This window comes from Physella acuta, unplaced genomic scaffold (genome assembly GCF_028476545.2).
Source record: "Physella acuta isolate Inbredline_101_S28 unplaced genomic scaffold, ASM2847654v3 ptg000224l, whole genome shotgun sequence".
Taxonomy (NCBI): domain Eukaryota; kingdom Metazoa; phylum Mollusca; class Gastropoda; family Physidae; genus Physella; species Physella acuta.
Genome location: NW_026731743.1, coordinates 155,695 through 174,484, shown reverse-complemented (window position 1 = coordinate 174,484; position 18,790 = coordinate 155,695). Strand labels below are relative to the sequence as shown.

Here is an 18,790-nt window from a genome sequence, read left to right as displayed (position 1 = left end):
TTTACTCCCCAGTACAAGCCAATGCTTGCCTCAGTGTTCTGTACGGTAACCGTTGAGTACCCACCCCATTGTATCACTACCTTCTAACATTTACTCCCCAGTACAAGCCAATGTTTGCCTGTACGGTAACCGTTGAGTACCCACCCCATTATATCACTACCTTCTAACATTTACTCCCCAGTACAAGCCATTGCTTGCCTGTACGGCAACCGTTGAGTACCCACCCCATTGTATTACTACTTTCTAACATTAATTTTACTCCCCAGTACAAGCCAATGCTTGCTTCAGTGTTCTGTACGGTAACCGTTGAGTATCCACCCCATTGTATCACTACCTTCTAACATTTACTCCCCAGTACAAGCCAATGTTTGCCTCAGTGTTCTTTACGGTAACCGAGCCCAATGCTGGAACAAGTTAAGGGACGTAAACAAATCCTTGCTAGACGCTAAGAAATGCGCAAACTTGCGCCCCGACTGGTAGGCCTACAAGGTATTTATATCTGCATATCTCTCACTGAATTTATTTGACTTTCCTGACTGGTCCGGATTTAATTTACTTACTGTTATCTCCTATCGAATCTGCAATTTACAAATATGTATGCCTGCTTTCGTTTGAACAATGTCTAGATTTATTGAATTATTTTTTTTTAGAAAAATGATGCGAAAAATAAAAGTAAAACAAAATATATTTAGTTCATTGCCCGTAAGGGTGAGTGGGGAGGGGTAGACATTAATTAATATTATTAGATGATCCATGATGTTTAACCTGTCCTTTAATGTTATTTTTTAGACTGCTAACCGTCAGGTTCGAAAAAACTGAATTTACTTTTATTTATGTTATATATCGCCGAGGGTAAGATCCTCTCCAAAATGTATCAACAAACAATACTAACACAACAAATATAATGTGCACTCGTGGTGTACGCAAGTGACAAAATGTACGGTACAAGTTAATTGGACAGTAACCTAAAGAAGGTTCATTAGATAAAAATGTAGCTTAATTTACAGGTATATGCGTGGTTTGAAAATAATACCGCATTCATGATGGTAGCGGCGAACTGAAGTTGGACTTTTATGACGTTGGAGGAAGAGCGATTAATTAAGCAGTGGAGGGCGGGGATGAACGTGGCGTCCATATTTTTGCATAGTAATGGGTCTGCAGTAGATATGGAATCTGAATCTTTTATTTTTACGTATCTTCTTACCGTCTTCGTTAATACCACGGTGGTATTCTAGTCATAAATACCTAAATTTAAACAAATGTTTTGTCTTGTTGAATCACATACACTTTACATTCAACAAATGTCCCTTATCCGTCGTTAGGGACATTTGAGGGTGGCCAGGGCTTACGCACAACGTGGGAGTCTGCAGAAAGCTGTCCTAGCTTTAGAAAACGGCTACAGGGTGCTGACGTCACATGATGACGACACTATTAGACGTCAAATTCTCCACGAGCTGGTGGAAACAGGACAACATGTCGGTTAGTTTTATGTTCAAATTCACAGTAAAATTTTGTGCGCAGTTTAAATTTGGCCATTGAAATAAAGGTTTGACAAAATATACATTTATTTTTGCATTATATATATATATATATATATATATATATATATATATATATATATATATATATATATATATATATATATATATATATATATATATATATATATAGGCCTATATATATATATATATATATATATATATATATATATATATATATATATATCGATAGTAGTGATTATATTTATTATACAGATTGTAAGTTAATTAAATGCAAGTAAAATTAGATTTTTATCTAAAAGCTGTTTACTTAAATAGTGTAACACCAAAGTTAATTTTAAATCATACTTCTCCAAAAAAAATTAATCACATGAATTATTAATTATAACAATAAAGAAGTGAAGTTCATAAGAAAAACTAAGTTGTTGAACAAAAAGGTCTTTGAGTTTTGTTGATGAAAATTGAACATATTTTTTTTCCTAAAGAAAACCAAATCTCTGAAGATCTGATAAAAAGTGTCCCAGCATCTTTATGGTCTCAGGTCATCTACTTGTACATTGACAGTAAATTCCAAGATTGGAGAGTTGCTGAGTTTATTGTGAACAAGGCTTGGAAAATTGAAACTTGTTCCGCTAGTGATATACAGCCCTTAAAATTTGATGTTGATTTAGGCCAGTTTTGTAAATATGATCAGCTAAGTACAAAAACACAGTGAGTTAAATTTATACTATAACCATAATATATTATGTCTACTAAAATTTCATCTATACCAAGTTATTTTACTTTTAAAAAATTAGTTTTAGATTAATTTTCTAAAAATTTTGAAAAGTTTATATCTACCTAATTTTGCAGCTTTCCATTAAATAATTTTCAAAATGTATATTTTTTTTAATTACAGTTTTTTTTAATATAAACATAATGAACAATGTTTAATGCTAAGTTAAAAATACTATATAAATGCTTTTTAAAATGTAAGTATTTTTAAAGATTTAAACTTTGTCCCCATGCTAATAATTTTTTCATGTAGATGGGTGTGTCGTCTGTTGCTATGGTACTTACAATCAGGCTGTGATCACTTACAACTCAAGTTTCACCCTGGAGACACCTACTTCCATGCTACAGTCACAATTGTTGTGTTAACAGCCGAGACTCTTACCATGGAAGTCATGAGCCTGCTTCAGCATGTAGTGGAGAACATTGTCCTGGTCAACAAGGAAGAAAACATTGTAGATGATAAAGGCAACACTGTGTTGCACCATTTGGCTACACTAGATGTAGGCAGATTTCAAGGGTTCTCATTCTGTATTTAACATATTTAGCCATATAACTTAAACTGTTATAATTCACACTCTGTACCATCATTTGATAACACTAGATGTAGGTAGATTTCAAGGGTTCTCATTCTGTTCTTGCCATATTACTTGAACTGTTATAAGCCAAACTCTGTACTGCCATTTGATAACACTAGATGTAGGTAGATTTCAAGGGTTCTCATTCTGTCATTACCCTATTTAGCCATATAACTTAAACTGTTATAATTCACACTCTGTACCATCATTTGATAACACTAGATGTAGGTAGATTTCAAGGGTTCTCATTCTGTTATTGCCATATTACTTGAACTGTTATAAACCAAACTCTGTACCATCATTTGATAACACTAGATGTAGGTAGATTTCAAGGGTTCTCATTCTGTTGCTTCCATATTACTTGAACTGTTTTAATCCACTCTGTGTTGCACCATTTGGTTACACTATATGTAAGTAGATTTCAAGGGTTCTCATTCTGTTGTTACATGAACTCTTATAATCCATACTGTGTGCCATCATTTGTTTAAACTAGATGGAGATAGAGTTCAAGGGGTATTCATTCTGTTACCATTGCTAATTTTGAAAACAGCTGGTTGAAATGAGTGATTTTATACCATCGCAGTGGGTGGAATTCAAAGGTTACTAAACAATATCCTTGTTACAATATCTCTGCTTGTTATAGAAATGTTGTACATAACTTTTTAAATTCTATTTTTAAAGATGGTAGTGAAACAGATATAACACAACTATACATTAAGTAATTAACTCTGACAATAGGTTTGTATATTTTCTATACAATGTTATTTCAACAAATATATTACATAAGCATTCAAGTCCCAAAGTGTTCTTTTAGTTTGTCTAATAAAAACATATAATCCATTCTTCCATGTGACAAATTTGACTTAACGTGACGATAATTAATTTCAGGTTTTAATTTTCTATTTTTATATCTAAATATTTCATCTGTATCAACATTTATAAAGCGCCACCCGTCAGCTGAAAATGTTTTGATTCATCTACTTGACAAAGGCTTTGATATTGAGAAGAAAAACAATGAAATGAAAACAGCTTTACAAATTGCCACAGAGCCAGATTTTTCAAAAATTTTATTGAGAGAAAGTGAGTGTCATATCTTTATTAACTATGTCTCCAAATTTGCAAGATAATTCAGGGTAAACATGCAGTATAAGATATAATGCAGCCAAACAGTAGAACTAAATCTGCCAGAAACTTCTACTTGTATAATATCTCCTTTAGCAAATATAATTGTTTTTACAATTATTAACAATGAAAGCTTGTAATGGTAATTTTAAAATGTTCTGTTTGTTATTTCATACAGATGCAAAAAGGTTGATCACCATGATAAATAGTAATTACAACTTAAACCAACAAGAAACAGATACAAAGGACAACTCAAAATTTAATGATTTAATTAATATCATTTCATCTGCTTCTCCACAAGGTAGGAGCCTACACTAAATTTTAACAACAGACAATTAAAAAAACAAATATTAAATCCCATTTTTATAAATTAATTTTCATATTATTTTTTCCAAAATATAGAAAAAGTAAGAAAACATAATATTATATTTGAATTGATTCTGAATTTGATTATTTCCTTTAACAAAAGTTTACAACATTGATTTAAATTTGTAAAAAATCTCCAGCCACTTTGCCAGAACTGCTCTGTTTAAATGATCAAGCCTATTTAAAATTGTTGACATGGTTGGCCACATCAAAAAGTTGGACAATGGTCTTAACTTTATTTAAAGAGAGGATTAAAATGGGAAATGCTGAAAAGTTTGGATACCTTGCTAAAGGCATTTCTATTTTAAACCCTATCAAAGAAGCTAAACAAGTTTGTCCTGAATCTATAAAGATTGATCTTGTGAAACATCTTGCTGCAGTTAAAGCAGTTTTAATTGAACCATCAATGCTGCTAGCTTGCTTAGAAAATAAAGAATGGCAGGTAGATCTAATTTCCTGTTATTGCGTTTTTGACATAATTAATTTAAAGTATGGTACTTAAGAGTATGACATAGTGCTTAATGTAGGTGATATTAATGGTTTTTTTTTTTTAAATTATCCAGCTAGCAAATACTCTATTAGATCTGGGAGCTGATCCTAGAAAGCTATCACTAACAGATGGGGACACACCAAACCATGCAGCATTAAACATAGGCCTGTATAAAACCCAAGGTATTAGCTACATAAACAAACTATTTTAAGTTTATAATGTTTAGCAAGTCACTGACTTTTCTATTGGGTGATTGTTATGGGGTTGGCTAAGTATATCTATATGCAACAAAATCTAAGACTATCTTGAAGTATGTTAAAGGGATTTTTATCATATCTAATTTCTGTGGACTCAAAGAATAACAACATGAACATTGATGTTAATATACAGATCATTTAATTTATCACACAAACTAATTCCACTGTCAAATTAACCAAATTCACTACCATTTAGTTAAGAATTATTTTGTTATCTTTGTGTTCTACTAAAATAATTTAAAATTAACTTATTGCAGGTGATTTTTCTATCTTAAAGACATTGAGAAGATTATACCAAGAAAACAAAAACTTAAATAAAGTTCTTAACCTATCAAAAGTTGATAAAGCAGGGAATACAGTTTTCCATCTAGCTAGTAAGGTATATAAAAATTAAATTCAGTCATGACATTTAGCAATGGTTTTTTTGGAAGAGTACAAACATTATTTGTATTTTATAGGCATCTTTAAAAGAGCTGAATAAAATAATGAATTGTCTTTAGGAAAGCTAGTAAAATGTTTTTTTTTAATATAAAACTTCGTAGAAAGAAAGTTAATTAAATACTGCCTATCTATTTGATATTCATGTTATCCTTTTATGTATATACAATAATATTCTGTTTGAAATTCTTTATATAAATTTATTAGTTATATGGTTTATACCCTTATTGATAGGAAATTATGATGTCTGCATCTAAAAAATTAACACATTAATAACATTGATGATAAACTACATACACCGGGCTTAACAAATTTTATTCAGAATTTAAGTTCTAGTTAAATTCATGTCAATTTTTATTGCAATTCATTATCTAATATGTTTAATGTCTAAGGCACATCGGAATAAACATTCACTTAGTGCAGTTAAACTCTTATGTGAGTGGAAAGTAAAATACAATGTAAAAGATGCTACTGGGAAGTTGCCAGGTTTCTATTTGACAGAAAAAGATAAAAGATACACATGTCTAAAATCTTTACCTGATTTTGTAGACAATAAAGGTAAGTGATCCATGCTAAACATGTTTTAGGTTGGACTAGGCATTTAATTATTTTTTTTAGAAAAGTAAAATTTGTGTAAGTTTGGAATTAAAATTGGACTTTCTGTTTTATGATTTTGTTTTTTTCAGAAGCACAAGAAAATGACAAAATATATTCCAAAATTGAGGTACTCTTTTAAAAATTCATTTTTTAAAATACATTTTAACAAATAGTTGTGATTTCTTAGATAGTTTTAAATAAATATTTTTATATCATACTTTAGTGTGAAATCTCAGTTGTTTTTTTTTGTAATTTTTGATAGATATATAGAAAAAAGGCAATTACTGTTTTGGAAAAAATGGAGGATTTTAGAGGTTTTCTTACACCAAAAGGCAGTACAAATGAATATTTAGAGAATTTTCAAGATTTAGATAAAGAGGAAGAAAAATATACAAATTGCAATATCAGTGAAGGTATTATTTTTCCTCATGTTTAATAACTGAAAAATACTAGACATTTTTCTTTGAAAAAAGCTAAAATATATCTCAAGCCTGATACAAAACATAAAAAAAAATGAATTCACAATAATTTGATATATTTACTATTATAATTTTAGTAGTCTATTACATAGCATTAAAAAAAGTATTGATTGTTTATTTAAAGATTTCAATTTGTGAGATTCTTATTTTATTCAAACTGTTCTGAAACATATGATATTATAAACCTTTTGATGTAAATAATAAATATATATATGAATCTAAAATTAGAAGCAACACAAGAAGAAATGCCTCTTGAAGGTTTATCTGCTTATGAAGATGCGATGATTGATCCAATACAATTTGATTCAATGGAGTGGGATGTTGATTGCACTGGTTTGTACAAATGTTATCAATATTCTGAAATAATTTATTTTTCTGATAAATATAGGACACTAATTAAATAAAGTATGTAACATTTTTTTTTTCAGAGCTAGTGTGGAATTTATTAAAATCTACCTCAGAAAACCAAGAAAAGAGAAATAGGGTTTCTTCTGATGAAAGTACTTCCAGAAAGACACCCAGAATTAATCTTCCACAAGCCATGAAAAATTTGATCATGTTAAAAATTAAAGACTTATGTATTGGTGACTGGGCAGCTTGTAAAAAGGTATATAAATTAGAGTTTTATTATAAACAGTTGCCCAAAGTTTATAGTTTAACTAGGATCATAATGTGTTATGTAAATGCAATTTGGCAAAATAATAACCTTATATTTAAATTTTGTCTTACTAGAAAAGACAACACTTATAGTAATTAATTGTAGCTTATTTCAATATCTTGCACACAAACTTTAAAAGTATATTAATTGAGTTTCTTATATCTGAGATATACTAAGCATATTATTTTCTTAATTAGACAATAAATACACTGATTATTTGTTTGTGTTTTTCTTTTTTAGGGAAGGGGTGCTTTTTAAAGATGTTTTTTGTTTGTTAAGATAATTTGGGAACAGGGCATTACCCCCCCTTGGCAATTACCCCTGGACACTCCCCCCCCCCCCCAGAATAATTACCCCCTGTCAATTATCCCCCCCCCCCCCACACCCAGTAGGACAATACCCTGATCCCCCCATGAACATGTATAATGTACAACTAGGTTTAGGGTTAGGGCAATGGCTATGGTTAGGGTTGGGATTAGGATTTGGGCTTGGGCTAGGGTTAGGTTTAGGTTCAGGTTTAGTGTTATGGTCAGGGTTAGGGTTAGGGCTAGGATTAGGATTAGTATTATGGTCAAGGTTAGGCTTAAACTAATGTCTAGAGATGGTTTTGGTTGTGTGTTAAGTTTTAGGCTGAGGTGAATGATTCGGTTTTGGTCTTTTTCTTAAGGTTAGATTAAAGATAATATATGGGTGTAGAGTTTGAGTTAGAGTTTTGATTCTAACTTGAAGGGGGTAATTGACAGGGGGGGGGGGGTAATGTCCTGTAGACAGATAATTTATAAAAAATTTGTATTTGCATTGTGAAATTAAAATTGTTCATTTTTTTCTAATTTTAAATGTAACAACATATGCTTTTAAAAAATCTGTAACCAACTTTGCTATATCAAAACAAGTACTAAACACCAAATCAAAGATTCTTGAGGTTGTTAGGAAACCTTGAAGACATTCAATATTTGAAATGTTTTCAATTATTAAAGCTCCAATGTTTAAATTACAACAATCAGAAATAATATAGCCTACTAATTAATTTTCCACTTTTGTCGTTTATATTTTGAAATGGAAAATAATTTTGATTCCTTATGTTAGCTTATATTAAAACCCTTAATTTACATGACAATCTAAGGGGTCATCCATAAATGATGTCACACACATAGGGGGGTGGGGGGTACATAATTTTGTGACGGAGTGTGATGAAGGGGGAGTGTGGTTTCAGATGGTGCGACATCACACTTTTGCATCATAAAAAAGCAACGTTAGAAAATGAATTTTAGACGTTATTTTACGTTATAGAAAACTGTTTTAATAAATTGCAATAGGAATTGATTAAAGTACTCTATTTTGACAGAGTTCAGACAAGATTTTGGAAAAATATCGATATTTTAAGAAAAATTCAGCTGCAATTTTGAGGGGGGGGGTTGTAGGCTGAGGTGTGACGTCATTTTAGGGGGGGGGGGGGTAAAAATCATCCAAAAAGTGTGACGTCATTTATGGATGACCCCTAAGAGGTAGGAGAATTTTACAGTTAAAAAATCACAAATATCTAACAAGTGTTATAATTTTATAATGCAAATAACTTGATTGTATATTATTATTTCAACTCTTGAAAATGAGAAAAATTCTAAAAATATGGTAAATAATGGAAGCTAGTGGTATGTAAATCTATTGCAAATTAATAGTAGATTAAAAATAATAAATCTGCATAAAAATATAAGTATACCTAATGTCAGTGATTAAAAAAGATTAATGTTTAAGTTAAGAAGCAATAGGTTTTAACAGGAAAATTCCAGCATTTAAATTATACAAATTGTTTAGTTAAGACAATTTAAAATACTTTTATCTAGTAGTATACCCAATACATATAATATTATCAAAGTCATCTGAAGGGTTGATAGGGTCAAAGAATGTGCTTATTAAATATTTTTTAAAAACTTTAGACTTCTACTTAGATTATTTTCATAACAGAAGCAGTTCATAAATGCAAAAAATATAAAGTGATATGAAAATAAAAAAACTCAAATGCTAAAACTACTTTAAAATTTGTTTCTAGATTGATGATGTCCCTTCCACACTGCTGTTGTATAGCCTTCCTCTACCAATGGATGCTTGTATATTGTGGGAATGCATTATTGCTTTTTCACCCAGACTTAGCCATACATTCACTATGAAAAACTCATCTTCCAATGCTCCAACAAATGGAAAGATATTCTCTCAACACATTCTTATCAGAGATATTGTTTTTGAAAGTTCTGACCTACCAGCTGCTATTGAGAAAGTTATTATCTCACACCAAAAAAGTCTAGCCAGCAAAGCACAGGTAAAAATAAAATATTTAAAAAAATAAAAACAATTATTTTTTTAAACATCCTAAACCATACTTTTCCTATTGTTATAAAAAATATAATTATGTGGAAAAAAGAAGGAACAAGAACATTTTTTTAAAAGATAATAATTATTTACAATTATGTATAACATAATTTTACCTTTTGAATATTCAATAAAAATAGACTAGAATGAGCTCTATTAGTTTTTTTTTTTAAATATTTTATTTATATTTTTCAGAAAATTCTTAAAACACAGATCTACAAAAGTAGAAATAAATCTAACACAGATACAAAGCATCTACCGTTAACTTATACTGAATGTGATTTGGCTCCAGAAAAAATTGATGGAAAAAAATATGTCAATTTCTACCTTCCTGCAAGCTCTCATTTAAAAGAATACACAATGTTAAAGTTCTACCCTTTAAACTCTTTAATGGCAGAAGCAATCATGAGAAATAGTGATTCAGAGGTAGGAAAATGTATATTTAAATAACTGCTTCATAATAATATCATAAAGTAGAGTAGTAAGATTTGCAGGTTCCCCAACCCAAATGTTGTGGGCTGAAATTCAGTTGAAAGGATATGCTCAGCTCATGTTTTTAGGATAGCTGTTAGTTAACAGAGAACATTTTTTAAACAAATAGCCTGTACCATTAAACACATAGGAAATGTATATTACAGATGAAAACCCTCTAGTCTCAAGTGCACACTTCTACTCTGACTACAATTATGCAAGATAAAAACTCTAGGAGGACATAAATACAACCTTCTTCTTCGACAAAAAACAAGGCTCACAAAACCTTATGTACTTCCTTCTATCATCAACTTACCTACCTACCATACTTTTGACACAAAATTTACAGCTAAACAATTACTCTCCTACCTACCTAAACAACACACTGCTTTAACTTTATAACAAGTAGGGCCTATTTCTAAACATATTATATATATATATATATATATATATATATATATATATATATATATATATATATATATATATATATATATATATATATATATATATATACCATGATCAGACCTTACTTCTAACTTATTATGTTTGATATTTTGAATTCATTCATTATTTAATGCTTAATTTGTTATTCTGTTGACCTGTTTGTTTTCATTCATTTTATTTAAAATATATAGATTGACCTCCCTTTTCAAGTGACTGACATTGAACACAGCATCATACATTTGGAGCATAATTCACCTATTCTTTTACTTGGTCGTAGTGGAACAGGCAAGACCACATGTTGCCTTTATCGACTGTGGGCAAGGTATTTAAATGACAGAATGCAAAGTCAACAGCTGAAGCCCAAAGTATTGCCTGAAGAATATTACATGGAAAGTAAGAAATTCACTCATATATTCATAGCAAGAATATTTTAACCCTTTGATCCCTGGCCTCCCTGGCCTAATTTCTCCCATTTCCTGAGCTCCCAGGGCCAAACCAATTTTCACTTATCTGCTTCTAACTTTGCCTATAACTTTTGAACCGTTTGAGATAATCAAGCCAAATTTGGTATCCAATAATGCAGCAAGATTCTGAAATTCTTTATTTTTTCACAATGTATGAACAGAACAATGTAATTAAAACGAACACATAATTATTATCAACACCAAGGAGACTGAAGTTTTACAGCACCACATGCATCAGAACATGCTTGAACAGTTTCATGTCAATGTCACTGTGTTCAGTCTCAAATTCAACGTCAAAATCATCACAATATAGACCAGGAATATTATCTTCTTCATCAGAATCAATAAGTAGTTGTATTGCCTGAGATACAGTCATTCTACTTCTTTTGTTCATATTTCGGTCTTTTGCTTCATCTTTTGCACCAACTTTATGTGCTGAAGTCGATGGCTGTGGCTCAGCTTTTCGTTTCGGCAGCATTGCTACGAAATGTAAGCACTTTCACTTTTCCTAAAATCTATTTTTAGAATAATAATCCCACACTTAAAAGACATAAGAGCAGTTTTAGTCAGTCTTCCGCTAATAATATTTAATTAGATGGTATACTGGCTGCTCGGAATATGACACTAGATCATCGGGCTGGAAAATCGGCTTTTCAGAAATATACACCTAATGTTGAAGCCGGTTTACCGGCCTGGTGGGCTCAAAGGGTTAATATAGTTATATTCTTACCTCTAATTTTTAACGTATGTGTTTAGTAAAATATATTTCATATATTTGATTATATGTGATTGTAGGAGTTTTAAAAGAAATATTTTATCTAGTAAACTTTAAAATTATTTTTGAAGGTTTTTTACCATCTGGTGGATCTGATCAAAATGAATTTATGGACGAGAAAGAGGATGAGGATGTTGATGATTATGAGTATCTCCATCAAGTAATGACACTAGAAATAATTTTTTTTTTTTTATTAAAAAAAGTTTGTTGGTAACATTAATCGGAATGGAAAAGAAAGTAGGTGCTTTTTCATTTTAGATTATTGACATTCTTTATGAGTGTCAATGATGTCAGCAATTGCCGTATTCATTGTTTAACAAATGCTAAAACAATATTAGATTAAAATATTGTTTTTTTCAAATTCTAGGTGTTCATAACTAAAAGTTATGTACTGTGTGCAGAGGTCAAAAACAAATTCCAAAAATTATGTAAATCATCTAAAGTAGCAGAAAAAGATGATGAAATACCACATAATTTACAGGTATGCTATAATAAGAGTTTTAATATAAAAATGTATTTAAAATTAATTACTTCTAATGGTACAGCATTTTAAAAATGTAGTTACATTTAAAAATCAATTGACATTAAAAGTTAAACAAATTGATTATCTTGTAATTTAGTAATAGGTAAATATAAGATAAGGCGTTTTATTAATTGTTTTTATTAATTGTAATGAAGAATAGAAATCATTTGAAAAAGCAGACCTACTTCAGAAATATTTTTATGATTTATTCAGAAAAACTTAGAAAAAAGGAGATAATTTTTTTTACAAGCAATCATGAAAACTCATATCATATTTCAGCTACATGTATTTTTTAAAAAGAAGCATTTAACAAAACGTGTTCTAATTATTTTTTAGTTTCAGAATTTAGAGGACAGAGACTACCCATTATTTTTTACATCAAAGCAATTACTTCTTATTTTGGATGCCTCTGTAGATGGCCAACCATTTTTCCCAAGAGATGAAAAACTCACACCAATGCCAGGCTGGGAATTGCTTGAGGGAAATCTGAACACTATGCTGGCAAAAAATGTTTTAGATGGTAAAGCCATTTTCAATTTTAAAGAATTTTTTTATATATTTATATATAAATATATAAATGATATATATATATATATATATATATATATATATATATATATATATATATATATATATATATATATATATATATATATATATATATATATATATATATATATATATAGTTTATATTTCTTTAGTTGTTTCTTTTCTGCTTTCAATTAAAAATTTTGACTGCTATAACTGATTTTAAAATATAAAATATTCCATTCCATTCAAAGTATATTTTTTAACAGCTACAAGGAAAACAAATAAAGAATCCACTCCCAATAATCGGAGAGCCAAAAAAATTAAGAAATCACTTAAAGAATGTACTTATGATGTATTTTCAACAGAAATATGGCCTAAATTTGACAAAAAAAAGGTAATTGACTTTTTTGAAACTTTTTTTAAAACATAATTTTTAACTGGAATATTTTTACAAACATTAAATAAAATTGATTTCATTTTCTTAAGATAAACAATCCACACATGTGGCTCAAGTTTAGAAACTCATTTGTGAAATCAATAGTCACATAGTCAACAGGTTTAATTAATAGAGTACTAAAAGAAAAAATGTAATAAGTATAAAAATAGTCATAGATGAGTATTTAACTATTAAAGTATCTACTTTAAACTTTGAGCAATGGCTGTGTTGTGCTTAATATAATATAATAAAATAATTTTGACAGGGGCCTGCAAGTTACTACTTTATTAAAATAAATAACAAATTAATGCAAACTCTTTATTTATGGTAACATAAGTAAAAGTGTATAATTGTTAACTTTTTTAATAATTTTAGTTATGTATAAAAGTTCATTATTATAAATGCTAACATACATAGACTATGATTATAATTAAAATTTCCTCAAATTTCACCTATTTCAGACAAAAAAGTTCCACCCTTCCCTCGTGTGGACTGAAATCATGTCCTTCATCAAAGGTTCATACGAGTCACTCTCCTCTGAGCAAGGATTCTTATCAGAACGTCAGTACCAATCTGTTGGACAGAAGAAAGCACCTAACTTCACTGCTGATCGCTCTGAAATATATGAAATTTTCCAGCTCTACAACTCATATATAAAAAACAATAACATGTTTGATGAAATTGATGTGGTTTCTAATATTTATCACAGGTTAAAACATGTAAGTCAAATAACTATGGAGAAAACCCATATGAAACAAATTTTTTAAACATTTGTTGAAATTTTTGGTTTAAACTTTTATGAATGACCATATAATTAGTAAGTTCAGTAAATAATTGTTTCTAACTACATTTTAGGTTGTGATATTTACTTCAAATTTGTCTTGAATTTTATTATTTGAAATATTTAACTCTTGAGTTAAAAGTTATTTTTAAAAAATAAAGTACAATTTTACTTGATAAAGTATCATTTTTAAATAATTGATGGTTAAAATATATAAATTAAATGTATATATCATTCTCAAATTTAATTCAATAATTTTGTCATGTGAACACTTTAGATGCAGAACGTTCCTTGGACATTTCATGAGATCTATGTAGATGAGACCCAAGACTTTTCACAGTGTGAGCTGGCTCTGCTTGTCACTTTATGTCATAACCCAAATAACATGTTCCTTGCTGGGGATACTGCACAGTGTATTATGCGGGGAATTTCTTTCCGTTTCTGTGATCTCAAGTCATTGTTCTATTTTGTCGATCAATCTCGACATAGGAAGAAAAATAAATCTTCCCAAATTGAGGTAATTTGAAATATGGCTAAATAGAAGAAAATAGAAAATAGCTAATTAAAATTGCTGAATCCAACATCCAATTTTATGTTTTACCCTACTCAAAACCTAATTGACAATTAATGAAAAAATAAGAATTTTAAGAAACGATTTAAATAATATAGTTACATCTAATTATTGTGTGTTGGTCATGTATATTTTTTAAGTTTAATATTTATATTTTTAACTCAAAAGTATTTTATTTAAGTTATTTAAACATTACTAAAGCTCTATTTACAATAAGTACATTTTAGTAACAAACAATAATGTATCTTCTTACTTAATAACTACAGCTTGAACATTTAACAATCAACTACCGGTCGCATGCAGGCATCCTCTCTCTTGCTTCTTCAATTCTCACTTTACTGGAGGAACTTTTTCCTGAGACTATTGACTGCGTTGTGAAAGATCAGGGAATGCTTGATGGTCCCAAGCCAGTTCTAATAGAAACTTGTGAAGCAGGTAAATAATATGGCTGATATTTTTATTTTAAATTATTTAATTCAGGATAAAATATTTTTAAAAATAATTAAAATTTTGAAATCTATAAATTAAAAATTACAATAACATCAAAGAAAGGTGTAAAACAATCAATGTTCTACATTTCTTTATAGTAAATATGGTTATGATGACTGCCAACGTTGGCCAAGAAACTGTCTCATTTATTTACTTTTTTATAGTCATTTAAAAAATACATAGATTTATTACTTATATTTCCAAACTTTGCAGCAACACTGACTAGGCTTTCACTAACATGACACATTGTGTGTTTTAAAACATCAATTTACTTGTTGTATTATTATATTGTTATATTGGGTCAATGAGAAGAATATAGGTTAAAAATCAAATGTAAAAGTTTATATACATAGCATTATTGCTTTTGCAATAACTATATGATTATTCTAATTGAACTAAGATTACTTTATTAACTAGGTTACTTAGTATTGAAAACAAAATCTCTAACCTATTATTTCAACTATATGGTGGCAGACCTAATTACGTTCAATAGTCTGCTGTGGGTCAAAATTAGGGGTTGTGTGTGCTACATTTCTAGGGTATGTCAAAAAAGGGAAAAAAAGTAATTATAGCTTAACGATAAGAAACAGAAGTTTTACACGATTACCTTTCTAAATAAAACCATTTTTTAAAAGTATTTCTAGGTTATCAATATAACCCGATAATTGACTTTCAAATGAAATTATTGAAAAATGTGAAATTTGTTTTTGTTTCAGTAAAATTAAATAATAGGTTTCAAATCCACATTTTTAACAATTGTTTTGTTTACAGCTTAACCTCATCAACATGTTTTAAATTAAATTAAATTTTGTTTAATGAATGTAAACAAAAATCAAATAAACTATTTAGAAAAAAGAATCCTCAGATAATCTTAACAAAATGCAATACTCATTTCAGCTGAGCTGGCTGAACTCTTGACAGGCAATCAGAGAGAAACCTCACATATTGAATTTGGTGCACACCAGGCAATTATTGTTATGAATGAGCAAGCCAAAAATCTTCTTCCTGAAGAGTTAAAAAAAGGAATTGTTTTGACTATTTTTGAGTCCAAGGGTCTTGAATTTGATGATATCCTAATTTACAACTTTTTTAAAGATTCCCAGGTATGAATATATATTTATAACATATACACATACCTTTAAATATATACACATACATTTTTATATACACATACATATATCCACACAAATGGCACATGATGTACAACAGCTAGAAACAGCAACCCATATAGTCATATAGGAGATTATTCCAAAATCAAACATGAGTGGAGCCCCTTAAGTGATAGGAATACACAGTCGGTTTTTGTTTTGTCATCTTGAACAACTAAAGCCTGTACCAAATGTATTGCTTAGAATTCATTTGAACTATACTCCCAAAGTTCGAGAAAAGAATCACAATGCATGGGAATCTCATGCCCTAGTAATTTCCCTCAGAATTGAATTCTCTGGATGCATCCATTATCTTCAGAGGAAAAATGGAACCATATATCACACACACACACACACACACACACACACACACACACACACACACACATATCAACATAAGTGCATACAGACACAAAATAATACATATACACATCTAATACATTAAACATATTAATTAGTATATAAAATGCTTTAATTGTTACATATGTTATGGTATGTTTAGCTACATTTTTTTATAATGAAGGCTGAAAAAGAATGGAGAGTTGTCACTGGGCTCTTATGGATTTTTACTGATAAAACAAGAATGATGCAAGCTCAAAGGGAAAAATCTGATATTGGTATTTGCACTTTTTATTTTATTTGTTTCAAACTAATAGCGTTTTATGTTTTGTTTGTTTAATATGTGGATATATAACAAATTTTAATACAAAATCAACATTAAAATCTTATTACTACACCATATTAATATAATTTAAAGTAACAAATCTTGTTCAGTTTACCTTCACAAGGATGCACCAAAAGGTTTGCAGTTTGATAAAAACCAGCACCAACTTCTTGAGACAGAGCTAAAGCAGCTTTACACTGCAGTCACACGAGCTCGAGTTAATGTCTGGATTTTTGATGAGTGCGCTGAGAAAAGAAATCCAATGTTTCATTTTTTCAAAACTCTGAACCTTGCAACTCATGAACTAAAGACACAAGAATCATTCATAAAAGGTAAAGGGCTTTTAATCAAACAGTTTATTACATTTATTTTTATTATATATATATATATATATATATATATATATATATATATATATATATATATATATATATATATATATATATATATATATATATATATATATATATATATATCAAACATATAAAGACAGTTCATTTTTCAAATGATTAGGATAGTGACTTAAAAAACTATTTAGTAAATACTTGTGCCAATATACTAAAACATGGACCTAATTAGCTTTCAATAAAAAAAATACATAAGCATATTATTATATTCCCTAGAAATAAGTGGCAGCCAGGAAATGGATTTTTGAGTATTTTATCCCAAAATTGTATGAGTTACTTACAGGGAGCATTATGCATTGCATTGGCAACACATTTATATTTAGATTTATTAGGTGAAAGAGATTTTTCGAAGATAATAAATTGTTTTGAATATAATAGTCAGTACGAAAAATCCTAAATTAAGTAAATTATACAATTATATAACCATCCAGTTGCTGAACAATAATATAACTTTGAAGATCAAGCTGTATTATATATGAAAAAACAAAATTTTTCTTGATTTTTTTGTTAAACATTAATATAGATATTTTTTGTTAATAGGAATAGAAACTTCAAATGCTAAAGATTGGCTTATTAGAGGAAATCAATTTATGGAGAGAAAAATATTTTCAGAAGCTGTTAAATGCTACAGGTTATGTTCTTTATTACTTTTTTCATTTAAATATAGATTAGTTTCCGTTAAAAAAATATATTTAAGAAACAATATATTCAAATTTTTATTTAGCCAACTATTATGAGATTTTTGTTATTATTTACAATACTATATTTTAATTTACTTACAGATATGCCAATAAGCCTGGACGAAAAAAAATTGCCATGGCTCATTGTAAAGCTGCTGAGGCTTCAGTAGAGACCAACAGCAGTTTGAAAAAACAACAGTATCTTATGGCAGGATTACAGTTTGCTCTTTGCAAATTTGTAACTTCAGCTGCTCGATGTTTTCAAAATGCACAGGAATATTTACTGGCTGCTAGTGCTTTTGAAAAATGTGGAAAGGTTAGCATTTTTAACATTCAAAGTCATAGCTTGTCCTAATTTGCTGAAAATAGTAAGAACAAATGGGTGTATAAATAAATAAATAATTAAATATATATATATATATATATATATATATATATATATATATATATATATATATATATATATATATATATATATATGTATACAAAAATGTATATATTATAAATATATATATACAGACATATATATACATACATATATATATACAGACATATATGTATACATTTATTTTATTGTTGCATTCAACTTTAAAAATTGTTAAACTTTCTGAATTGCAAGAATGAACAGAAGTAATCGAGTTGACTGTACTTAGACATCTTTATAAACAAAACAAAATATTTTATGTATTACAGTTCATTGAAGCAAGTTCTCAGTATAAATTAAACAAAAGTTTTGACAAAGCATCTGCTTGCCTGGAACAGCTTGGTTATTATGGAGAAGCTG

General features: G+C 29.0%; 1 protein-coding gene across 1 annotated transcript; it reads left to right on the top strand.

Moving 5' to 3' along the window:
- Window positions 1-1,073: 1,073 nt before the first annotated feature.
- Window positions 1,074-18,176, top strand: LOC131937864 (TPR and ankyrin repeat-containing protein 1). Its single transcript, XM_059295558.1, has 29 exons — window positions 1,074-1,160; window positions 1,323-1,479; window positions 1,985-2,210; window positions 2,527-2,773; window positions 3,793-3,928; window positions 4,149-4,271; window positions 4,477-4,778; window positions 4,900-5,008; window positions 5,341-5,462; window positions 5,914-6,079; window positions 6,208-6,245; window positions 6,381-6,531; window positions 6,826-6,930; window positions 7,026-7,204; window positions 9,303-9,569; window positions 9,815-10,045; window positions 10,729-10,930; window positions 11,848-11,936; window positions 12,144-12,257; window positions 12,636-12,819; window positions 13,097-13,224; window positions 13,728-13,985; window positions 14,325-14,564; window positions 14,885-15,053; window positions 16,005-16,135; window positions 16,779-16,872; window positions 17,030-17,251; window positions 17,867-17,962; window positions 18,109-18,176. The coding sequence occupies exons 1-29, from the start codon at window positions 1,074-1,076 to the stop codon at window positions 18,174-18,176; spliced, it is 4,641 nt and encodes a 1,546-aa protein (XP_059151541.1).
- Window positions 18,177-18,790: the final 614 nt, after the last annotated feature.